Source organism: Rhinolophus sinicus, chromosome 17 (assembly GCF_057876585.1).
Source record: "Rhinolophus sinicus isolate RSI-liver-muscle chromosome 17, RSI-T2T, whole genome shotgun sequence".
Taxonomy (NCBI): Eukaryota; Metazoa; Chordata; class Mammalia; order Chiroptera; family Rhinolophidae; genus Rhinolophus; species Rhinolophus sinicus.
In genome coordinates, this window is record NC_142517.1 from 183,768,479 (window position 1) to 183,795,448 (window position 26,970).

Here is a 26,970-nt window from a genome sequence, read left to right on the forward strand (position 1 = left end):
CTTAGCAGAGTGCATGGTTCTAGGTCAGTGCTTAACAAACAACTATTGGATGAATGGATGAATGAACTTACTTCTTTAAGTTTGTGCTGAAGATCTATAATCTGAGACAAGAGAGAGGAGATCTCTTCTTGGTATTGCATCAGTTCATCACTCTTCCCAGACAATTCTTCGGTCATTTTGGACATCTGAGCATTCGTTTCACCTTGGAAACAAAATAAAAAATTTAGAAGTTAATATAAATGTAGGGTAAGGGTTGGTAAACAATGGCCTGTGGGCCAAACTCTGTTTTGTAACAAGCACTGGTCTATCATAAATAGATTTTTCTTAAACATAAATTTAAAAAATAAACGCAGATAACCCAACAGAGAAAAATAAAGGTTCTTCTGAAATAGGCTAATGCTGGGAATTGATTATGAGACAATGAGGGTAAACGAGATAACTTTAGCTTGGAAACAAGCTAAAGCCTTTGCTTCCATCTTTTTCTGGATGAAAAAGACACATGCTCCAATTTTTTCTTTATGAAGGACAAGAAGGCTGAAAAGAGATAGATGATTTATATATCTTTGCAAGTGTCAAGACATAATCTTATTTATGTCTTTGAGAACTCTTCAGGTATGTAAATAAAATCCCACAAGCAATGGAAATTAAACTTAACAAGTCTAACAAAGGAACGTTTCCAGGATGGAACAGTCACAATCAGTTAAAGCTCCCGATAAAGTTCCTGAGATGCTTCTGTATTAGAGAGACTTTTCTGGGATACCCGACAAACTGAGTAGCACCTCTAAAGCAATTCTTATAGCCTAGCATTCTTGCATGCACATGAACTACAATCTTTAGAATTCCACTGGGGAAATAAATCTTTGTCTCATATAAAAACTTTGACATTTAAATACAAGTGACAAGACCATTTCTGTGTCATATAAAACTATTTTTTAATTCACAGAAGGCCTATAACATTTCATAAGGTGGCAATAAAGAGGAGGGAGACCTGGATGTGAGCTTTTGGGTAAGTCATTTCTTTTCTGTTTTTTTAAAGTTTAAGAGGTGGGTAATGATAGTGCTGAAGGAAAAGATTCAATTTACATTCCTTCTGGTTCTCTACTATTCTGTCTTGCTAAGGTATCACGTTCTGAGGCCCACAGCCCAAATGACCTGATGTGATGTTACATCTTCTCTTTCAACATAAAATGCTATGTAGTTATAGAAAGAGAAATTAAATATCTTTTTCTAGTAAAGCTGATCTTTTCCCAACTAATTTAAAAATTATTTTAATTAATATTATATCAAACCAAAATATATTCCTTTATAGACATATAGTGGCCACTTAATACATTCTCATTGAATGTCAGGGCTTTATGTCATCATTTAGGCCCTGGCTCTACCACTTATCATTTTCTGACTCTGGTTAATCATATTGTCTACAGAACTATTTCCTCATCAACAAAATCAGAGCTTTGGTTCCTTTCAGCTATAACTGATAGAAATATAGGCCTTTATTTTATGATGGCAATTTGAAACAAAGATATTTCTTAAAAGTACACATGGCATTTTATTTAGAGTTGTGGGCTCAGTGTGATATTTCAAGACTTTAGTGATTGTTTAACACCGTTTCTTGAGATGCTTCTATTGAAACCAGTAATCTAAATTTCTGAGTTGGAGATATCCTACCAAAGAAATTGCCCAAAGGATATGAAACAGAATATGTTAATACTTACGAAGTTCTTTAACACAGTCATTGACAAGCTGTTGTTCCTTTTCTTCATAGTTAATAGTTTCTGTCTTTATGTGACAAGCCTTCAAGAAAAAAAAACAGTATGCGATATCTTTTAATGATTTTATGTGTATGCCTGGCTAATCTTTAGCCTAAATATCACTTGCTTAAGTAGGACTTCTTTGATTCCTCCTCTTTATACAAGTTCACAGAACCTTGTAATTTTCCAACATAGTTCTTATCACAGCTGTAATTATTTAATTATTTATGTAAACTCCACAAGATGCATATTCTGTGCTGTGGCTTTCTCTGTTTTATCTGTCAACTTGCTGTTATCCCCTTTTCAGTGGGATCTAAGTAACAATGGAAGGCAAATACATGTGCCTTGGCTGCCACCCCCTAATTAGAATGTCAATAGCGAATCCTTAGTTACGCCGTATTTCACCTCCACACTACCTGGGCCTAACGAAACCTTACAGCCTTTAAGGTAAAGGAAATTGGGGATTAGGTTGAATGTACCTTTGATCGAAGGACCATATTTTCTTCTTCCAGTTCCTTGAGCTTTTCTTGCAGCATGTCCAACTGCAGCAAACCTTGAGATAAGCTGAAGGACTCATTGAACCGAAGAGGTGTAGAACAGCTGGAATCAGTTTCACTCTCTTCAGAAGCAATGGAGACAATTCGAAGCAACTCATCTTTCTTGGATAGCTCATGCTGCAGTTGATTAACCTGCACAGCAAAAGGGCTCGATTTACAAGATGGTCTTCAGTTTGCATTATTTACATGTAATATAGCTTCCAATTCATGGAGCAATTGTTTCTCACGATAAAGCTAAATAGATTTTCAGCTACTAGATTTTACTGACTAAAGTAGCAAGTGCTAAAAACAGAGTAACAAACCTCAGATACTTCTTAAGCTATAATTTTAGAGCATTAAGTCTAACGAATATAGCTTTTTCTATGCTAGGTAAGAAAAAAAGCCAATTTTTACATTCTGTATAACAGAAATATGGGAGGAAAATTTCACATAAGATAATGATACAGTCACAGTTAAAAACAAAACAAAACTGAAGAACCTTCGAAGTATCAGAAAAGATCCCTACTTCAAATTCTTATCCTAAAGGCTTGTACTTTCAAGCTGGATAAGTGCATGACTTCCTAACTTCAGTTCCAAGGAATAAATATTTTCAACATAAAAGTTCAAATATTATTAAATATAATACATTTATAAAAATTTAAATAAAACTATATAAAAATAACAAATTACAGAAAATTTGAACTTTAACCATTCAAGTTAATAAATTAATTCTTACTAAAAATATTTATTTCTTTGGAATAAAAATATTTTCAAAAATTTCTTTTCCTTTTCCTTTGTTTGGGTTTTTGAACAAAGACACTTCATTTGGGTATCGATTTTGGGGGACATATTTAAAAAAAATAAAGTTAAGATCAGATCACACACAAAATCTACACAGAGGGGTGAGGATGCAGTGTTAGAATCTAAGCGGGGCGTCACAAGTGCTGGAGGCACTGAACACAGGCTTTTATCCTGACTAAGGTCATCACAGAAGCAGTCCTCTGTACAATAACCTTTCATTTCTCTACTGGTTAGTTCAATGGTTACCAACAAAGACAACATGTACTGGTGTCATTTACCTACTTATTTTCTTCAATTCAGGGACACCCAGGAAAATCAATTTTTCCAATGCCCAAGACCTAATTGTTTCATGCTGCAAATACTTGATCAAAGACTTACCTGATCAAAGGCTTGCCCCAGCTGCTCCTCCAGGGCTTCATTCTGCTCAGACAAGGCATGGTTCCGCTTTAAGAGAGCTTGCCCAATGCGAGCAGCTAGCTCCAGATCACGATCCCTCTGTTAAAATTCCAAATACACACTTTCTTTGAGTACAAACAAAATTAAATGATAGTTTAGAAATTCTGCAGTCAATTTTGCTAAACGCAAAAGCAATGTCCTAGAAAGCATCATGATTCTTTTCAATGCCCAGATACCAAAATGAACACCGGGCCTGGCACACAGGTGGTGTTTAATACATGTTGGTCAAATGGATGGCCACCACAGTTGTAAATGCAAGCGGGCATTTCTTTTCTTGATATCAAGTGAGATTTATTGATCGATCACCCTTTTAATTAGGATCCAGCAACCCAGCCTTTAAACTTGTAACTTTGGGGTATTAGGAAATCAATGTAGTCTTTAAAAATGAGGACAAGGTCTGGCACACAGGAAAAGCCCAACAAATATTTGTTGAATGCATCCATCTATCAAGGATGGTAATGATCTAAAATGAGGTATTCAATATATGGGGATCAGGTATGCTAAGAAGTTTTGTTTACGCCAAAGCTTCTATGCACTGAGAACCAGAGGATTAGAGGAAAGAGCCTTATTGTCAATTGGTGTACGAATGATGATGTGAAATAAAACAGGGGATGAAAGACTTGAAGTCTTGAGGCTACAAGGTTCTGCTTAGAGTATAGAAAAAAAGGGAGTCTAAAGAAGTTCGTAGTGATGATGCAGGGAGGCCTACAGAAAAGCCACGCAAAGCAAGAGCTGTTCCTTCTGTGTACATGGTGATACTTCACAAGGGCATAGGAATCCCACCTACGTGGTGGTGCTGAGGACTGTATTCTGTAGGAAGGAAAACTGTCAGTATGCACCTAACTGCCTTATAAAAGAGTATGGGTTCTGCTTAATCACTATGAATAAAATTAAGCTTCTGTCCTTTCGTTCCATAGCATGTGAAAACAGGTAGATGGGTTATTCCCAAATTTTCAAGGCCCATTTATCTCATTTTCAATATAGGCTAAGTGGCATACACAAATGATTCTAGGGAGCTGGGGGGAGAGGGGAGAGAGGTACCTCAAAGAGAAAAACCGTTTTCCCTGAGATCAACTGAAATTGAAGGATAAGGAGAGACCTCTATGACTGCCAATTGGAAGAGATACACTATACATATTAAAAACATCATGGACAAAGTGAGCTCAAATAATGGCCCAAACTGAAAGTAAAAATCTTTGGGAAGATGCTCCAAACTGTAGGTACTGATTTGCAATGGAGCTGCTTCTTGAATAGGATGCTCTGCTCTAGGCTGAGTCACAACATCTACTTTTCTAGGACAGGGAGGCCAGTGGTACCATTATAACAACAACAAAAATAACAACCCCCCCACCCCCGAAACCTTCTATAATTTCATTAACAATAAACTTCAGGAACCACTCTACTTTGAAATGCCAGTTGGTATGTCAGTTGTTCTAATGGTAACAACCTTATACAAAATAACCTAGAGGAAAGATATCATCATTTTTCATTTGATGTAAAAATTTGATAGATTCCAAATGATCATCAAGTTTCAGCTTTTTGTACTGGAGAATGAAAAGAGATATTCATTCCTACCTCTGCCAGGAGATGTGTAACCATGTCGATATCATTGTAAGTTTTGGTCATCTGCTCCACCCTGTCTGTGCCTAGAACTAAGATAGTTAAAAACAACTGTTTATAGGACTTAGAAATAACAGAAAATTTTAAATATTTTTAAGAACTGAAAGATAACAATAACAAACCCAGGCTTTAACAAAGAGCCATTCAGGAGAATAAAAATGTATGTGAAAGAAGAAATGGAAAGAAATGCGTCAAATACTAGACACTCAGGAAACAGACCAATTAATTATTACAAACAAATGTGCATCATACAATGAATTAAGAAAGTACCAAATGGTCACAAGGCAGTCACTTCCTGACTATCTCCTCCCCCCTCCGTAAGATTAGAACTTTGGCCCATGCACACTAGAGAATGTGGGCTAGGAGAATGCATTAAATCACCAATTGTTTTCTATCCTAATCTAAATTAAAGTTACTGAGGGGCAAGTTAGTGAGAGGTTATGCTGTTACAAAGGAATTTAATTAGAATTCTGTTGTGATTACCTTGAGTATGTATCATCACCCATCACACGAGCTAATATCAATAAATAAGGAATAGGACTTGTAGGACTTTTTGTAGCTCCATCATGAACAATGTCCTTTTTAGCTTAATTAAAAACACTTTATGATAATGTTCGTATCTAGGCCTTTGCTATAACATAAATTGTATACTGTACTATGACTTGCATAATTCAAGCCCTGTATTTCTGCACTTCATAAACTCAGGAACTGCCAATGCACTTGGATAATTTAGCTCGAGAGAGACCCCAATGATTCCAGTCACAATATGCAATATCTTTTTAAGGTAATGATGATTCGTAATAAATAAGGGATCTTTTGATTTGGAGTGCACTACATGATACAGATTTGTGTGCGACTTAGACTGATTTTATAATTAGTTGTCTTGAAAAAAAACCTGAGACTTTGGAGCAGAAAAGTTCAATTCACATATTTGAGTGGGCCTGAAAAAGCCACTTAACCCTGCTGAGATTCAGATTCCATACCTATAATATGGAGGTGGTAACACTCGTGTCACAAGGTCATTAGGAGGTTAAAATGATGATTTATCGAGCAAAACTTCTAAGTATCATACAATTGTTTAGTTATTACTCTTTAAACACAACTGGTATGTATGAAATTGCCCTGCTTCTAAATTCTCTGTAAATGATTCACTGAATCGCCAGCAGGTACTATGATTTAAGTAATTTGTGGTTCTTCAGCTCCATCTTCACACTTGAGGGCTGCCCAAAAGACAACATTAGGCATGTTTTACTTTTGTCTGAGCTTTTAATTTTTCTTCCTAGCATCACTGCTTAAAATGAATCTGGGAATTACATAGAGTTAATTATTAATTACACAGAGTTAATTATTAATGATGCTCACATTCTTAGTTAAACAAAATGCTGGGTTGATGGTAGTAGGAGATAGCTTTAAAAAGTTTTAAACTGAATATAAGAAAACTGAAAAAAAAAGCTAGAAATATTTTATTCCAAAAGAACTTATATTTACAAGTAGAGAAACTGGCTCCATAATTTAACCATGGGGAGAAGGGAAACAAGCTTTTGGGCCTAAGGAATCTTCACAATTTAATTCGGTAGTATAGCAGGAACAAAGGATTAAAAATAAGGCAGACACAGTGTGTGGTCGGTCTCCTATACTTTTGGTCTGGGTAACCAGAAGAGGGGAATAAATTAGGTCAGTATTATGTCTGCTCTAAACTAATTACAGAAAACCAGTCAATAGCTTCAAAACCAAATTTAACTTAGGGCAGTGGGTCTGAAATCCAGGTTCTAATTTAATTGATTTGGAGGTGGCAACCCAGAGCACAGGCAGCATGTAAAAGATGCCCAGGTGTTAGAACTGATGTGGAGCTAGGGATGAAAACCACTGATCCAGGATTAACACTGAAAGCAAGAACCTTCCTTCCTTCTATTCATATAATTATTTCCCTTCTCATGAAAACCTCTTCCCTTCACCACATAAAATGGAAACACTATTTGGGTTTCTGCCTGAATCAGTGCTTCCTGAACAGCTATTCTTTGTGATTTCAAATAAATGCTATTGCCTCTCACCTTGGCCTTTTATTTTCAGATTAATAAGACTCAGTTAAAACCAGTTTTTATACAACTAATTTAAAAAATTCATGACATGGTTTATTATATTACATGATTGACCAGAGTTGAAGATGAAGTAGCAAATTAAATTTGAAGTAAAGCCAGTAAGTTAAGGACATAAAAAACAGCTGTGAGCTACAAGTCACACATGATGAACGGGTAAGAGAAAATGAAGGACACAGTAATACAGAAACATTTAGTGAGGAGAAACTAAAATGTATTTCCTATAAATATTTACCATCTGTTATAGTCTGAGAATTTAAAGCTGTATCTTAAGAAGTCAATCTAGTTTAATGATCACATTTTCTTATATAAGGAATCCTGACTGAGAGGAATTACATGACATGTCCAATACCACAAAGCAAAGCATTAGTGGCAACGCCAGGATAATAATAAAAAGGCGATAACAACAACGCCCATTCACAAGGTCGTAAGAAAACACTTGTGTCTGCTCATTCCCAGTAATGGGCTCTAACACCATCCTGCTGTTTCTACCACAGTCCCACCAAGACCAAAAGGCCTTTATCTGATGAAACACTAGAGTTATAAAACAGCATAGATTCCAATTTTGTTCTTTAAAATGTGAGCATATCAATATATGAGAGGCTGGAAAGATATACATTAAAATGTTAATAGTGGTTATCTCTGGGTAGGGGTTATGGTTGTTCTGTTGTTGTTTTTTCAGTTTTTTTTCCCCCCTAATGTTTCATGGAAAACAAATGTTATCTTGGCAATCAAAAAATAGTAGCTCTTGTTGAGAGGTTTCAAAAAGCAAAAATGAATTTAAAAATGCTTAAATATTTACTATGGCAAAGGAATTAAATAATGCAACCAGAACTCTCCAATTCTTATGTTTTATGTGAAATAAGCTATTTACTACCAAGCCCCAAAGGCTGGGCCGCTTCAATTGAAGAGTTGCCAATTGATGTCAGTTAGTCACAAAGCATATAGGGAACAGCATGGATTCCTCTCTGCAGCCTAATGAGTTCTGTCTTCTCCTTATCACTGTACTCCTGATAAAGACTTACTGCTTGGGATGATTCCAGAAGTACTCAGGGCAAAGCTCTTTCCCACTCTCTTGGCATTTAGGCACTGTAATTAAATGCTTCCAAAGCCATAGACCAATTCTGCACTGTAATTCTGTCACCAAGAATGCAGTGACAGTCAAGCAGGCTCTCAAATCCTATTTTCCCTTCAGTTATCAGCTGTTGAAATAGGAATATGTTAAATGGTACAGAAATTAGCAATGCTTCTTGCTTATTTCCAGACATGAACTGCCCTAACCTCATTCAAAAAAATGTTTTATACATTAGGGAGATGATAAACATTATTTTTTTAAAAAATTTCATTGAGGGATAACTGACATTACAAACATTTTTACAAAGCAATTTTACAACATTCTTTCAGAAGGTTGTTTATTCATGTTCTACATTTTTGGTGTAATATTTCGAGAATCTAATGTTCCTGAAAAAAATACAGGGGGTAATTACATAAGCACTTCACTCATCCTTACTTTATGCTCTAACTCTGTATAATCTCACATCAACTACTCCAATCTCACATTTTTTCAGGGTGGGAAATCCCAAGTGTTCTTCCATTTTGACATCTCTGACATTTACACGAGATGGTGCTTAATAGTTCTCTCAGATGTCCCTTGTCAAGATCTAGAGTTTCTTTGTTTTACAATTACTGAATTTTAAAAAGACTTCTTCTAATCTTTCATTATTCTTCAACCCTCCCACATTAAAATAAAAAGAAAAAAAATACTAAAATAAAACACAAAAACACCACCCATGTGGCACAGTATAAGTTGCAATAGCTCCTGACAACTATAGACAGGTCTTGAGGTTTTAACCCCAAAGACTGTAGCTCTTGCTATTATAATATAGAGAACATTTTTTCTACAATGCAAAAAACTGCCTTCGAAAGAACTGAGACAGAACAAAAAGGAGACTGATGATACACACCATCTATGGCAGACTTTCTCAACAGAGTTCCAGGGAGAATTAAGCCCTACAGATGATTTTAGTGCCAATTTTCTCAATTCTCCCACAGATAATACTTAGCTAGTATATGATGCATAGGTGATAAGGTAATTATACAATACAATGTTTCCCTGAAAAGAAGACCTAACCAGAAAATAAGCCCTAGTGTGATTTTTTAGGATGACATCCCCTGAACATAAGCCCTAATGCATCTTTTGGAGCAAAAATTAATATAAGACCCGGTCTTATTTTCGGGAAAACATGGTAGATGTTTTAGGACATATGGCTTAATTCTTTTGTAGAACTGGGTGAGAGGGCTGATCTAAGGAATTATACATCTGCTTATTCTCTGTGACCTGACTATGGTTAATGCTTCCTGAACATTATCAGTTATATTTCCTATCCTGCCAATATAGGTCAATAATTTCTGAGGGCAGAGCTCGAGGAAAAATGTAACCATCAACCAGAAGTAATAATTTCTATAACTGTATGTCTCTGCAAAATTCCTAATTCTTTAGATTCTCCAATTAACGTCATTGAGAAATGGGTATTTAGCTTTGATTGACATCGCTTTACATCAGTGGTTCTCAAATCTGAGAGTGCGTCAGCATATCAGGAGGACTTGTTAAAACACAGACTGCTGTGCCCCACCCCCAGAGTTTCTGATTCTGCAGAACTGGCGTGCAGGCCCAAGAATTTGCCCAAGTTCCCAAGTGATGTTGATGCCTAAAATAAAACTTACATAACCAATAATTCTCCCCATCCTTTTTCTTATCCATTAGGAAATGGTACATATGTAATCCCTTATTCCCAAGTAAAAAAATAATCCTGAAAGGCAGATCAGGTTTCTATTTTTAACTTAACATGAACAAACAACACTTTCTGTCACGTGTGCTCTGGTTGTACCGCTCACCCCACAGCTCACTCCGGGTCTCACTCTTAATAAAATTAAGAAAACCCTGGAGTGACCTGTTTTGCATGCAGAACATTGTTCGAGTATCTTAAACATAGTGTGTGTGGTGGAGACTAAGATGGAATTTTCTTCTTTTTTTTTTGGACCTAGCCATTGCTTTGACGTCTTCTATTTTAAAAGTAAACAACCTCTTTCTTGTTTGTTTGATGGGGGCTTCAGAGAACAATCAGTATCCTTTCATTCATGTGAGGAAGACTACTAACCCCAAACGCCCATGTTTCCTTCCAAATTTCTTTATTTTCTTCTCATAGCTTATTAAATTTCTTTATGTTCTATAAGAAAGTGCCACTTCTTTTTTTCAGTCGTTCAAATTCATTTTAATGAGCACCAGTATCTATTGGCATGTGAGGGAAGTAGGGATAAGACGGGGCGGAAGTAGCACCAGGGAGCTGAACCCCAGAACGGTTCACCAGGGTACATAATAATTATTCAAAACCACGAATCCTGAAGTCTCTGGTGGATAGAAAACTGTGGGAAAGGGTAAGAGAATGTTTTGTATCTTGCTTTTTAAAACCTTGGTCAATTTACTAAATAAAGTAAACCAGTTATCTTTCACATTCATAAGATGCAAATTCATAATGAAATTTACTTGTATTTGAGTGAACTGTTAATTCAAAGAATTGATACCTTTAAAATAAGAGTGAAATTAAAATACAGTACAAAGATAAAGTATTAGTGGATCAATTATAATCCCAGTTTATTTGCTTCATGATCTTAGGGATATCATCTATATAATTTATTTTTCAAATTGTTGAAGTGAAAATAGTATCATTTGACTAAAGGAACAGGATAGTTTTCCAGAACCTGGAAGTACGGATTTGTATCATCCTATTAATCCAAAGTTCTAAATTGCTCCCTTGAACATTATGGTTTATTTTGTATAAAGTCCTGAAAATCAAGTATTTCAGATTTTGCTTATCTTTTATTTTCCAGTTTTTCTTTTAAAATTCATCCTAAAAGTAACTTTATTAAATCATGATCTATGACAGCTTTCTAGTTACAGTTCAACTCTCCTTCCCCGTGACCTATAGGACAAAGAACAAGTAAACTAAGGGGCACTTTATGTGCCATTTTATCAAAATAATGACAAACTAAATTTATTGTGATGAAATTTCAGTTTGAAATTTTCTTCTCACAAATCTAAAAACTCATGGAACAAAGGGAAATGGAAATAAAAAATAGTGTTCCTTCTAAAAAGAATTCCCAGAAAATCTCAAGCAAGCAACTTCTCAAAGCAGAAATTTAGGAAAACCCTAAGAGCCTTAATTTAATATTTAACTCTTTAAAAGAATTCAGGACAGAAAAACAGTTTTATTTGAGTTTCTTGATATTCCCCTTCAAGTTTAAACAATGTTTACAATTCCTTTTCTTAGCAGTAAGTAACCTGGTTCCAGGAAACTACTATTAAAAGCAAGTTAATGATTACTATGAAAATGAGTATTTCACAACAATCATTCTCCACCTACAATCTTTAAAAACACTAACGCACTTACTCGGAAAATGTCTAGGACCTGACACAATCTCTTATCTCATTCAAATGAAAAGAATTTCACAAACCTATCAACATTGAACTTACAGATTTTTATTATATATTCTATGCACATGACATTTTTATAGTGAATGAATAAAAAAAGTAAGTTAAGCCTGAATGCAGATTTTTGAAATGAGGACAAAAGCCAAAAGGTCTCCATACTTTAAAGTTTAAAAAGTGTCCTATTTAATTTTGTCATTTATGAGAGCTTGGTGTAAAACAGTTATTTTCAGGACAAATCTGGCTTATTAGTCTCTCACTGAAATATCCTCTATGAATCCTTAAGTAAATAACGAAGATTACTACATAGTGCACATTTATTTCTCCTTGGCATTATTAAAACTACTTATGTATCCAAGAACTATGCTTCTTAATGACTGACAGTTCCTGTGACTGTTTAATAGGGAAGAGTCAAAAGCTGACGGCTCAGGATATCAAACTATTGGGATAATAAATGTCAAGAGATAGAGAGGAATATTAAAACTTTAAATGATTTCACTATTTTTTTTAAAGTTCCTCTTTCTACTCAGTCTGAGGAAAGTATCAGTAAAAGATGGGAGAAGTGGGAACATGTGAGTATGCTTGCAACCCTGGATACTCAAGAATCATAAGAATGACCAACTTTCTGCATTCTGACATAACACAATTAGAACCAACTCTTCGTGTTGTTAGATCTGTTTGAGTTAAAGTCAGTATACACTGAACAATGGCTAGGGATATCAAATGCTTTAAAAGTCAACACCAAGATATTCATGATTTTTATTTCAATGGACAAACTCCACAAGGGTAAAAAAATACTCACTCATATAACGGAAAGTCTCTTCAGCAAGGACTGGAGAGAGGGCATCAGATGCATGCTGCTGCTGGTTTGGGGACCGAGTCCAGTCTTGATTTTCATACAGAAAGAGAGAGTCCACTCTTAGCCTATACTGGGGTAGCTGTTCTTCTAGCAGACTCACCAGCTCGACTTCAGGGAGATCCTCATTGGAGCAGACATCTAAAGAGGAGAGTCCATATAAATAAGCCAATGTATTTCAATTACTAGGCTACAGAGAAAAATCAGTGAAATTCGTTTTGGGAAAGTAGGGTAACCAAAGACACGTTATTAGCCACATCATTTCTCCACTGATTTTTATTAATGTATCTTGATGCTGTAGTTGGTCTTTCTCCAGGTTTCTTTAATATGAAAACTTTTATAGTAAAAATTATACCATGAATTTTAATTACACCCTACCTAAAAATATATTGCTTAGTGAATATAACTTTTTAAAGTTTAAAATAAGTTTAGACAAATTTCTTATTTCTTCCTTATCAATCTAGTGCTGCTTAAAAGAGATCTTATCTCAAATAAGTTGTATGCTTGGGGGGAAAAAGGCAGCACAAGACAACCAGCAGAAAATAGCCAGTTCAAAAGGAATAAAATCACATGTTCTTTAGCAACAGAATTTGAACTCTGTGGGAGGATTCTTCAAAATCTGGTAAAATTAAATTTTAGTATATTCTCACAGCAGCTAGATATAAAAAATTAACATTTATTGGTTAAATATTAAGCAATAAAGTTAACATTCCAACACTGTGTTCTGGCACTGATACTGGAATAAGTACTTTATCATTTTCACTTGACAGATGTGGTCCATTTAAAGTCCCGAATACCTTTCACATCACTACCTCTCACCTGCACACCTCTAACTCTCCCACTGCATACATATCTCTGAACATACCTGGGGTTCTCTGCCTTTACGTGTTTACTCTGGCTTTCTGTTCCAAATACTGCCCATCATTTAACACCTCCCAAATTTAGCCATTTACAAAAAAAAAAAAAAAAAAAAAAGGAACGCTATCGCTTGTAAAATGCTTGAAATACTAGGACTTAAAATAGAGATATTGCAGGATGTTACATCAACCCCCTCACTTTTTAAAGAGATCTGGTATTTCCTTTGTGGGTGGTATAGAGAAATATGTTCTAACTCTAGCAAAGAACAACCAAGTTCATAAATAAACAAAAACAAAATAAACAAAACAATCATTGGAACAATCATTCCTAAAAGAGTGAATTTCTACTACTTGACCTTAACTTAAGAATGACAATTTAATAAATCAAACACAAGGAGGCTGGCAATCCCAGACAACCCTATCTACACAAAAGGACATGCTGTAGCTTCATGTCCACAAAGATGAGGTACATTTAAAAGCTTCAATATGGTTCTAAAGAAGCTCTCCACACTTAGATCTCTAACATGAGAGCCCTAAAATACATCCAAATTCTATTTCTATGAATTCCATGTGATTATCCAAAATTTTCCTGCCACAAATAAATCACATACAGGTTGTCACTGTAATACTTGCAGGGGGAGAAGTTGATTATAAATACATGAAGAGCTAAAAACTCTTAGACATTCATGGAAATGAAGAACAAAAGTGACATTCATTAAATGAGTTACTATTCCCTAGAAATTTTCTTTTAATAACCATTAATGAAATTCTGTGAAAATTCAAGGTTACCAGTTCCCTACTTCCAAAAGGTAATTTTAAAAATGAATATATAATCAAAGTTTAGTAGATTAAACTAAATATCCTTCAGATTAGCTCCTTCTATTTGCTTCCATATTTCTCATAATAAACTATTTATTACTCTCCTGACTGTCCAGTCATAACAACCCCACTCCACCATTTTATTCTTCAACAAATGTCTCTTCCATATGCATACTTCCTGCTAGCCACCTTGCCTCGATTTAGCTTCAAGGCCTCCTCTTGTTTCTCTTGAATATGGCCTCAAAACTGGTCTGCCTTCATTACACTACAATTTTCCTCCACATCTTCGTATCTTCATTATGTCACTCTTCTATACAAGGCTAAGAGAGGCTGACTTTCCTCTAGGCAGAGTAGAAACACCTCAGGAACAGCTGGGACAATCAGTAAAGATCTTAGAAGGGTCATGCCTACTGGTAGTAGGGTTAAATTAATGCCAGAATAAACCACCTAGGAGTATGGTCTCGAGTCCCATATAACAAAGATTAAAAAACAAGCCTCAAAAGGATCCACCTTATAGTAAGTAACTTAATGACCTGCCAAAACAAATTTTAACAGTCTTCCAAGGAAAACAACAAAATCCAAATGCCTAACAATGTAACATTCATAATGTTCAGCATTAGGTAAAAAATTACCAGAAACACAAAGAATTAAGCAAATTTTATCCATTATCGGTTGGAAAAGGAGTGAACAGAAACAGGCCCAGTAATGACAAAGATGACAAAATTAGTGAGCAACAATTTAGAAACAGCTATTATTAATATGCTCAAAGATTTCAAAGGAAAACATAGCGATAAAAAGAGAAACAGAAAATATTGCTGTGTTTATAAAACCCTAATAGAACTAGAGTACAATATCTAAAGGAAAAAAGTTCACTGGATCACATGAACAGATGAGTCATTCTCCAGAAGGACAGAACAGTAGACTTGAAGACACAGCAATGCAAACGATCTAAAATGAGGTACAGAGAAAAGAAAAAACAACTGGGAAAAAATGAACAGATCATCAGTGACTTTGTGTCACAATATCAAGCAGTTTGATATACATGCAGTTGGAGTCACAGAAGAGACAGGTAAGAGCAGAAAGACTATGTGAAGAAATAATGGCCACATTTTTCCAAATTTAATTAAAACTATAAATGCATAGTTCAAAGAAGTCGAACAACTTGAAGCAGGATAAACCCAAAGAAAACCCAAAGAAAAATCATAAAAGCGGAGAGGAAAAAAAAAGACATTTTACATTTAGGGAACAAAGACAAGAATGATCTCGTCAGAAGCAATGCAAGATAGGTGACAAGGGAAGGTCATTAAAGTGCATATAGAAGTCAACTCAGAATTCAGTACCAGTGAAAACACTTTTCAAAAAAGGTGAAATAAAGACTTTTTCGGACAAGCAAAAACCGTAACTATTCATTGCCCCCTGAACTACAGTACAAAAAATGTTAGTTATTCAGGCAGAAAGGATACAAGATGGAAACTTCAATCTACAAAAAGAAATTCAAGTACTAGAAATGGTAAATTTGTGTGTAAATATATAAGCCTTTTATTCTCATAATTTATTTAACTTATAACTGTTTAAAGCAAAAATAATGCACATAATATGTAGGTATAAAAGGCATGGCAACAATAATACATAGGATGGAAGGAAGAAATGGAAGAATACTATTGTAGGACTGTCACTATATGAAATAGTATAATGTTATTTGAAGATAGGTTGTGATAAGTTTAAAATGCATAATGCAAACTATTAGTACATGCAGACCCAGAGAGAGGTCCCAGGACTGAAAACCTACCTCCACAAGTGGGAAGCAGGGAAAGACCACAGGGCTGGCCACTCTAGTTTGACAATTCATAGAGATTTTTAAGGGAAACTTACATACCTTGGGCAGCAGCAAGACGGAATGCACCCCTGTGCTGCTTGGCAGGAGCCAGAGAATTATATAAAACAAGATGGGAGAGTATCGGGTACAGGTAAATGCTTTACACACTTGACCAGGTAAGGACAAGGGCCTGTTCCAGGAACCAGCACATTGCAGGAAGCAGGGAGGGGTGCTAATTTATGTCAGAATGAGTATGGATTACAACCAGACAGTCTCTAAAGGGGGATTGCAGTAAGCAATCTCCGTTCTGGCCCAGGTCCAGCTTGTGGATCTGGCAGCTGTTAATTCATGGAACAGTCTTTCTTCCACACAAACAGAGCAAACAATGAGAAAAATGAGAGGTATAGCTACTAAATCAATAGTGGAATTAAAATGGAATTCTAAAAACAACAAAACTTAATTCAAAAGAGGGAAGGAATGAGGAAAAAAGGAACAACTTTAAAATGGAACAAACAGAAAACAAATAGGAGTACAGTAGATTCAATCAAACTGATAATTACAGCAAATGTAAATGGTCTAAATACCCCCATTAGAAAGTAGAGCTGGTCAGACTGGATTAAAAAAAAATCTAACTATAAGCTATCTATAAGACATGTCCTTTAAATATTCAAATAAGTTAGGATGAAAAATTCTATAATACTAATTCTATACAAACTCTTTCCAAAAATAGAGAAGGGGATACTTTACAACTCATTTTATGAAGTCAGCATTACCCCAATACCAAAATCAAGCAGAGACAATGCAAAAAAAAAAGAAAAGAAAAAAGTAGTAACCAATGGTTCTCATGAATCGTGTACACAGACACACACACACACACACACACACACACACACACTACATAGCAAATCATATCTGAAATATATAAAAAGAATAACACATTGTGATCAAATGGAGATGTCCCCAGAAATGCAAAGTTGGTTTAAAATTCAAAAATAAATCAACAGAATTGGAGAATAGGCATTTGGCAAAATTCAACACAATTCAACAAAATTCAACAAAACCTCTTATCCAACTAGGAACAGAAGGATGCTTTCTCAATTTAAAAAAAGGCATTCTCAAGTAACTTAATGGTAAAAGGCTACAACTTTTCTCCTAATAATGAAAATATGACAGGGATGCTTATTCTTACCACTTTTATTAAAAAATATACTGAGATCCTATCCCATTCAGTAAGGCAAACAAACAAACAAAGAAACCACAAATAAAACACATCCATATTGAAAGGGAATATGTAAAAATGTCTCCATTTGCAGACAACATTATAGTTTATGTAGAGAATTCTAAGAAAGCTACAAGAAAGTTAATAAAACTAAGTAAGTTAAGCAAAGTTGCAGAATACAAGGTCAATATAATGAGAAATCAATTTCATTTCTATATACTAACAAACAGCTGGAAAATGAAATTAAATAAGCAATGCCATTTAGAGTGTCAGAACAAAATAAAAATTTAAGATTAAATTTAGTAAAATCTGTGTAAGAAATATATAATAAAAATTACTGTGTTGAGAAATTAAAGAAGACCTAAATAAATGGAGAGGTATATCATGTTCACAGATTATTAGACTCAATAGTCTTAAAATGTCAATTCTCTACTGAGTATGTGTAATTCCATTCAAAATTCCAGCATTCCTTTTTGGTATAAACTAACAAGTTGATTCTAAAATTTACAACAAAATATGGAACGTCTAGAATGGCCAACATAATTTTTGAAAAAGGACAACAAAGTCAGAGAATTTACATTACCTGATTTCAAGATTTACTGTAGCATTACATTAACCAAGACAATGTAGTATTCTTTATCTTTTTTTATTATTAAATTTATTGGGGTAACATTGGTTAATAACATATTAAGTTCAGGTGTGCAACTTTATCGTGCAACTTATTTATCCTCTATTGTGTTTTCACCACATGAAGTCTAGTCTCCTTCCATCGTCTGGTATTGGCCTCCTTTAACTTCTGTCCTCTCCCACCCACTTTCCCCTTCCTCTCTGGTAACCACCACTCTAAGGCAATGTAGTACTTATGTAAAGACAGACTTAGGGATTAAAGGAACAGAATAGAGTCTAGAAATAAACCTGTACTAATATAATCAAGTGATTTTTCAATGAAATTACCAAGGTAATTCAATAGGGTGAAAGATAGTGTTTTCAACAAATGGTGCAGGAGTAACTAAATGTTCAATTGAAAAAAAAAAAAAAAAACCTGGACCCTAACCTCATTTCATACTCAAAATTTAACTATAAAATGGACCACCAACATAAATGTAAAAGCAAAAACTATAAACTTTTAAAAGACAACAAAGGAAAATATCTTTGTGATCTTGAGGTATGCAAAGATTTCTTAGAAACGACACAAAAAACATGAACTATAAAAGCAAAAAATTGAAAAACAAGACTCCACCAAAATTTTAAAATTGTTGCTCCTCGGAAGATACCATTAAGAAGATGAAAAGGCAAGTCAGAGTCTGGGAGAAAATATTTGCAACCCATTTATCTAAAAAAGGCTTTACATCTAGAATACATGAACAACATTCACAACTCAATAGTAAGACAAATTTAAAAATGAGCAAATGATTTAACAGACAACTTAAAATAAGATTTAGAAATGCCCAGTAAGCACATGAAAAGATGCTCCATATCACTAACCCTCAGGGAAAAATAAATTGAAATCACAAAGAAGTATCAGTGCATACCTACTAGAATGGCTAAAATAAAAGCACTGACGTTACCAAGTAATGATATCGTAGAGTAGTTGCCAGCAAACTAAGGCTGACAGGCCAATTCTAGCCACTGCCTCCACCTGGTTTTTAAAAATAAAGTTTTATTGGGACACAACAATCACATTTGCTTTTATGTATCATCTATGGCTGCTTTACCACTACAACAGCAGAGTATTTGCAGCTCAGCAATAAAAATGAATGAACTACTGACACATATCACAATGTGGATAAATCTCAAAAACATTTTGTTGCATAAAAAAGCTAGATACCAAAGACACAGATTAATCTATAAGAAATACTAGAATAAGCAGATTTTATCTATTACGACAGAAAGCAGATCAGTTGTTGCCTAGAGCCAAGGGTGAAAGGTGGTGAATTCTGTGTACGAGGGATCTTTGCAGGGATAATAAAAATGCTCTATAACTTGATTGTACTGGTGGTTACATGAGTGTATATATTTGTGAAAACCAAACGTACGCTTAAAATGACTACATTTTATTGTATCTTTTAAAAATATCTCAATAAAGCTGAATAAAAAAATGGGGGGAAAAATCTTAGGTTTAGATGGGTTTCAGAATTTTTTGGAGTTTTAGTTAAGTAGTACTGTGCATTTATTGTATGTTACATAACACCCCCAACTGGTTATACAGCAGTGCCCCATCCTTAAGTAACATTAATACATTTTCAGCAAACATAAATATTTATAAACTAAGTGAGAGAAGTTTAGAAATAGCTACACAGGTCAGGTTTTGTGAACCAATGAGTTTTAGAAGCAAAGTTTAGAAAAAACTTTGGGTGTTCAGAGTTTCTCTGATTTGTTGCAAATGAGGGCTTATAGGTCTTCACTTGTGTTTGTACACCCTGCATGTCCCAAGCGCCCCTCCTGTGCCAGGTACTGTTGTCTGCTGCTTGCAGGGTATAAAAACACAAACAACTCTGTCCTTGCCCTGTGGAGACAGGAAGACATGTGTGACACGGTTTCTGCTGACCAGGGGCTCACACAGTACAGTGAGTCAGGCACAAGACAAGGAAAAGCACACAAGGCAGAGTTTGATACTGTGATCTAAAGGATGAAGAAATTAATTCAGTCGGTCTCTGAGGAGACCAGGCTGGAAAGAGAGGCCAGAGTTTCATCATGGCAGTCTTATACACTGGATTAAGGTGTTTGCATTTTATCCTGTAAGTAAATAGCACATCAATATTTATTAAACTGGACTCACCAGTGATGCTCTCCGAGTCTGTGTGATTGCTACTCATGAGGTTTTCTTCACCTGTTGGTGATGTAAAAATGGCATCCTGGGATTGATTCATGCAGGATCCTTTCTGGCTTTGGTTGAGGACAGCTTTGGTATGAATTAGAGTGAAGGAAATCCATCAAGCCATTCAATAAAAAAATGGATCTGGTCGTATGGGTAGTTGCTTTTAAACAGATTTTTTTCTGATGAGTCAAATGACATCTGCGGCAACGAGTGTTCTCAGGCGATTATCATACCTTGGACATTCATGACCTAAAACAAAGAGCACATCAGGTGACTATGAAATTCACATGCTCTTTCATAACAGCAGTCCAATTACCTGCAATGTCTGTCATTAAGAATGTTTTCCTATTGATACATACAACATGGGTAAATCTCAACATAACTATGCTGGATGAAAGAAGTCAGACAAAAAAAAAGTACATAGTTTATGATTCCATTTATACAAAGTTCTAGAAAATGTAAACTTATCTATAGTGACTTATCTATAGAAAGATCAGTGGCGGCCTAGGGTTGGGGGAGGGCTTACCGAAGGGCAGGGGAAACGTTTTGGGGATGACAAATACGTTCGTCATTTTGATTGTGGTGATGGTTTCACAAGTGTATAAATATGTCAAAACTTACCAAATTGTACACTTAATTATGTGCAACCTAATGTATGTTAGTCAATAAAGCTGTTTAAAAATTTTTTAAAGATAATCGGCTATTGAAAGTAAAATAATAAAATATTATGAGGTCTATAACACATGTTGAAGTAGAATGTGCTACAAAAATAGCACAAAGGCCAGGAGGTGAAAAATGGGAATATACTGCAGTAAAGCTTTTATGTCGTGTGACATAGTAAAATAATGCTTGAAGGCAAACTGTGGTAACTTAAAGCTATATACTATAAACCCTAAAGCAACCCATAAAATAACTCAAGAATTACAGATAATAAACCAACAAAGGAGATGAAATGGAATGATATGAAACAGGCTTTCTCAACCGTGGCACTACTGACATTTTGGGTCAGATAACACTTTGTTGTGTGCTTTGTAGGATATTCACTATCTGACTCTTTACAGAAAAAGTTTGCCAGTTCCTGATCTAGCAATAAAATAATTTAGACATCAAACAACCACCTGTCTAACGCAATGATTTCGTAGATCAACTTCTTAAACAGGGTTCCCCTTACATTTAGACACGTGTAATTAGATCACCACCTCTAGAAGAATTTCAGTAAAATAAAGAAGAGACTTCTACTTTTTACACCTACAACTATATTTAAAGTTATTTTCAATTTCTAAGAAAGCATTTTTTAAAAAAGTAATGTCACAAATTTGCTTGTGAAGAAGGAAAAGAGAAGGGAGGGAAAAGGGAGGTGGAAGAGGATTAACAGGGACAGAGTAAAAGCCAGGTGCCTCTCACACTGGTCCAAATTGGTTCTTAAATAGAACTGTGGTTCTTAATCATACTTTAAGCAAAGATCATTGTGAAAATTTAATGATAACATTGGGACCTTCTGCTTGACTGCTACACACCAGCTGATTTAATCTTATATTTACATTACCATTATTATTATTATTATTATTATTATTATTTAATACATATATCACACAGGAACACACAAAACTATATATCATTTTCAACTATGGACTCCAGATCTTTGCTCTAGAGAACTGCTTCTTAATCAGTTCTGGAGGTTATGTTAATGGTTTGGTCTTAAGTTTTGCACACAAGAAGAGAGAAAACCAAGTTGACACAGAACTAAGACCATTTCCAGAGGTATGCAGGAAGAATCTAGACCTTCAGGGCAACCCGAGAACCTGCCTAACCTGCAGACTGTGCGCCATATCAGGGATGATCTGGAAATGGCATGTTCTTCCTGGTGACTCTTGAGAACTAAATAAACCCTTTGGATATGCCCTGGTTTAGATCTGAGCTCCTCAGCAGGTTAGTCTGGGACAGCAACGGTGGGCACAGAACAATGTCTGTACCTTGGCATTAGGCAAGCCTGAATTTTCAACTTGTTTACTGGTTTTTTGGCTCTGAGCACATTATTGAACAGTTCTTCATTATCAAGATAGGAGTTACAATTAACTACTCGTTATAGGGAGGGTTGTGTACGAGGATTAAATAAAAAATAGAAATTGCTAGCCTGGTACCTGACATACAGTAGACACTAAAATGCTTGTTCCCTTCAGCTTTCCCACTTTGCTTGGGCCTGAAGAAAAGATGATGTCTTCTGCCTAATATTTCTTAAGTTTCTGGTTCAACAGCCAAATCTGAGCAGAGAATGGCTACCCTGTTTGAGTATGGAATAGATGTTGCCTAAAGATTACTTCTGAAAAATCTTCATATAGAAAGAGATAAGAGCTGAGAAACTGTGCTTCTGGCAATAAAGAGACAAGTGCCATGAGCAGGACTACCGAGGGAGATTACTATTGGAGCTCATTTCTACATGAATTCTGGGGAAGGACTGTTTATGATAAAAACTCTTAACTATAACTAGTACTTTGATCCACAGCATAGTGGCTGTATTAGTTTACTGCTACTGCTGCAGCAAACTACCACAAATTTAGTGGCTTAAAACACCACCAATTTATTATCTTACAGTTCTGGATGTCAAGGGAGGAAATGATCTCAATGGACCAAAACCGAGGTGTTGGCAGGGCTGTGCTTCCTCTGGAGGCTCAAGGGGAGAATCCATTTCCTGTCTTTTCTAGCTTCTAGAGCTACAGCCCGGGTTCAGGGCCCCTTCCTCCATCTCCAAAGCCAGCAGCCTCTTCAAGTCCCTCTTTCTGCTTCTATGTCACATCACCTTAGGCCAAATCTCCCTCTAACAAGGAAACCTCCCTCTTACAAGGAAACCTGTGATTACATTCAAGGCTCAAATGGGATAATAAAGAATATTCTCCATATCTCAAAAGCCTTAATTTAGTCTCTTCTGCAAAATCCCTTCTGCCATGTAAGGTAATATTCACAGGTTCCAGGGATTAGGATCTGGGTACACTTGAGGGCCATTATTCAGCCTGCCACAGTGGAGAATAATATGGATTCTGGAGCTATATGATGATATTTGAACTTCAACTCCACCACTTACTAGTTGTATGACCTTGGACAAATGGCTTCACCTTCTTTTTTCATCTGTAAAATGGGCCTAATGACAAAGTCTACTCCATGGGATTGCTATGGGTATTAAGTGAGTTATGAGAAGAAAACAGTAGCACCTACCTCAGAAGGTCCCTGGGGGAATTACATGAGTTAATACCCATAAAGCTCTTAAAACAAGGCCTTAGAATACAGTAAATGCTACGCAAATATCAGTTATTATTATATCATCACCAAATAGTACTATTACCATTATTATTATTGTTATTGTACCTTCCACAAAGTTGAGCAAAATGTACACCCTGTTCTTGACTGCTTAATGGAATCTCCTCTCAACATAAGTCACATTTACTTTCTGCCCTCTGACAAGTAATATTAGTTTAGCGCCATTAATCATTTTCTTTCTACCTCTCTGATGTAGGAAGAAAGAGAAAGCTTGCAGAATCAGAATCCTAAATGTAGTAGAAACTACTCTTTGGCAAGCACAAACAACACATTTTCAGTGCCCTTCCTAGTTTGTACCCACATATTCTTAGCACTTCCTTGAGTATCATCTACTTTCTATGCTGGATCTCTGTTCACTCTTTTTAGGAACAACTTTGCAGCTTTTCTTTATAAAACAATCAACCAAGCATGCATTTTTAACAAGAAGCCAGCCTTTGTAATTCATGCACATCCAGGAAAAAATAAAGCAAAATAGCCAAGTGACATTTTAATAAGGATGAGACTTAAAAAGAACCACCAAACATTCCATTGATATAAATACTGCTGGCAGAAAACAACATGGTTTATGACTTAGTTTAGCCTAGCCATGGAAATTAATGGTCAACAGTGAGTGCCTAAATATAGGCCCTGAGCCTTAAAAAAATCTTGCTACTTCCTTAAAACAGGATACTCTGGCCAAAACAGCCTCATAGAAAAGGTTAGGACAATTCAGGGACACTTCATCTTGACAGGCGTGCAGAGGCATAATTACAGTAAATGTAATGATTTAATGAAACATTTAAGTTGGAAATATATTTTAAAATTTTCTCGTACTTTGGGAATTAATTTAAAATACATGTTGGCTACATATCTGCATGCTGAAGAAGGAACAGTGCCCATCACGAACTCCACCAGCAACTCTTTAAAAAGGCAGTGGCAGCCCTAATCCAGGCAAAAGATAAACGGTGTAATTTAAACATAAAAGTACCATGTCCCTACATGAAATAATAGAGCCTGACAGAGATTTACCAATTTTAAGGCATCTGGCTACACCAAAGATAAGATTTGCAAAAAACACACACACAAAAAAACCACATTAAGTTTAAAATGAGATATTGAACCACAAAAGACTATTTGATGGCTTCAGTGTTAAGAGCTGAGAAAAACAAGGGGTGGTGGTGGTGGCATCACCACCAAAATTCAACCCGGCCAGTGAGCAGGTGACCTGACAAAGGAAGAGACCCCACACCAACACGGAGAGCAGCACACTCACGTGCCACAGTGTATTACACAGGCTGTATTCAGCACAGCTATTCTACCAGTAATTCTAAAGTTCACCCCGAGGAAATAGGATTTGTGCTCAGCAAATATTTGGGCCTCTTTTTCAGTGCCATTCAATGTAAAGATCAGTAAGGTTTTCAGAATATGAAATATATGGAGGCAATTCTACTTTCAAACAGGTTGGATTCCAAAAGGCAGTTAAATCCGTTAGTTTAGAAGTCCAAAACCATGAGTGAGATTTAGGCTCATAGCATCCGCATTTCCTCTTAGCTATTTTGGATATTTTTTAAAAACTGCCCTGTTTTATTTACTATGAACATTTGCTGAGGTGGGCAACCCCTCCTTGACACAATCTCTATCAACAGAAGGGAGGGAACCTCTGGCAGCTGAGGAATCCACACCAGGGTTTACCTTCAGATTAGAAAGGCCTTGAACCCACAGGGCCATCTGCAGATTTTGATAAATTTCCACAGCTGCACTTTCATTCACCATGTTTAGCCTTAAGTTCTTAAACTCCTAACTTGAACCTGAATTAACCTTTGACTAAATAGGTATCCCACTCTAACAACGATCCTCTGCCATTCACATTTCTTCGCCTTTGGCTCACTCATAATCTTTCTTATTGTTCAATCATTGTTTTAATATGTGTAATTTTCTTACTTTCAATTTCTTACACTAGCTCTACTTTTGTAGAAACCAATTTATCATAGCACTGCTTTTAGGGACAAAATGAGGTTTCTAATATTTATAAAATACCTCAAAACTATACACATATAAACCAAACATGCTATCGATAACAGTAACGGCTGAGTTAAAAGTGACCATCTGGCGATGATCAGCAGAGCTGCATCCCTTAGTCTGCAGCATCCTTTGTCCCTATCCAGAGAGTTCATACATTACAAGTTTTAAGCAGATGAGTGTGTGTCTCAAAACGGGTAAGAAAGTAAATCTACCACGCAACGTGAAGTCTTTTTGTCCTATACACAGAGGGTGCCAAAAAATGTATACACATTTTAAGAAAGGAAAAAACTTATTAAAATTGCAATACTCAATATATACTGATAACAACAGATGAATCCAAGTCACACATACATTTTTTTGGCACCCCCGGTATTTGGAGATGTAATTGTAAATGTTTGCATCTGGCATCTGGTTTCAAGTCAAGTATTAAAGAAGGTTTAAAGCAAATTTTAGCCTGATGTCTTGTTTGCAAAGATAAATAATTTACATTCTTTGAAGTAATCTAGCCCAAACTACTGAAGTGTAAAGAGATACTGTTTCTCTCTACTTTCCTCAACAAATAGTGAGTGGGTGGGTGCTAACAGTACTACTATCTGTGATTCAGCCGGGTCTTGAAATCACTAAAAACTAAAACCACTACAGAAACAGAAACACTGAAGAGGTTTTCTAGGCAAGGAACCACTTGTGAATCAGTGATTAATTTTACAGAAAAGCAGCTACATTATATAATTGTGGTTATATATTCCATATTTTACCTTTTATAAGATTATGGTCATATTCCATATTTTACCTTTTATAAGATTAAGCAAATAATCCAAAAGCAAAAGGATATTAGGACTTTTTCCAAAAAAGGAAGGTCTAGTCATTATCAGAAGCCATGCTGTACCATATTTCACATCTATATCCTCATCAAAGTACAATGACAGTCATCGAAACATGACTCCAATCATGAGGAAAATATTAATTCACGCATTCATAACTACTCTTTAAGAAGTTAGGGAAGCAGGATTTAACATAAAATATTAAAAGAAAATACTTTACGGTGCTTAAATAATAAAATTTTACCTATCTGGAAAATTCACATATCCCGTGTGCTGGAGTACCTACCATGGCACGTACTAAAGATTATCATTATCTTTAGATTTTATTTTAAAATTCTTAGAATTATAATGCTAAACATGTTAATAGATGTGTTTCCCTTTCACATTTGGCCTTATGAGTTACACATATTGGTATTTTCCATATTCCCTAGTTAGTGATATTAAAACTGAGAAATCTATACTTGGATAATGCAATCCCTCTGTGCCTCAGTTTCCTTATTTATAAAATGGGGGCAATAATCATACCTATCTTATAGGGTTGGTATGTGGATTGAATGAGTTAATATTTATAAAGCATATATAACAGTACTTGGTACCCAGTAAGTATTATTTATGCATTAAACATAATTTAAAAGTCAACTAGATAAGAAGGAAGAATTATAAATTACAAACAATACCATTTCATGGACCTGGGACATAGATAAT

At 35.4% G+C, this 26,970-nt stretch overlaps 1 protein-coding gene across 1 annotated transcript in view; it reads right to left on the reverse strand.

Moving 5' to 3' along the window:
- Positions 1-26,970, reverse strand: part of TRAK2 (trafficking kinesin protein 2) — a 56,314-nt gene that overhangs the window by 16,662 nt on the left and 12,682 nt on the right. The window contains exons 3-9 of the mRNA XM_074340039.2: positions 20,093-20,380; positions 12,549-12,743; positions 5,120-5,196; positions 3,467-3,583; positions 2,231-2,440; positions 1,716-1,794; positions 72-202 (exon numbers count right to left, since the gene is read on the reverse strand). Of these exons, the coding sequence (XP_074196140.1) occupies positions 72-202; positions 1,716-1,794; positions 2,231-2,440; positions 3,467-3,583; positions 5,120-5,196; positions 12,549-12,743; positions 20,093-20,183 (900 nt within the window). The 5' untranslated portion in view covers positions 20,184-20,380. The remainder of the gene's footprint in view (positions 1-71; positions 203-1,715; positions 1,795-2,230; positions 2,441-3,466; positions 3,584-5,119; positions 5,197-12,548; positions 12,744-20,092; positions 20,381-26,970) is intronic.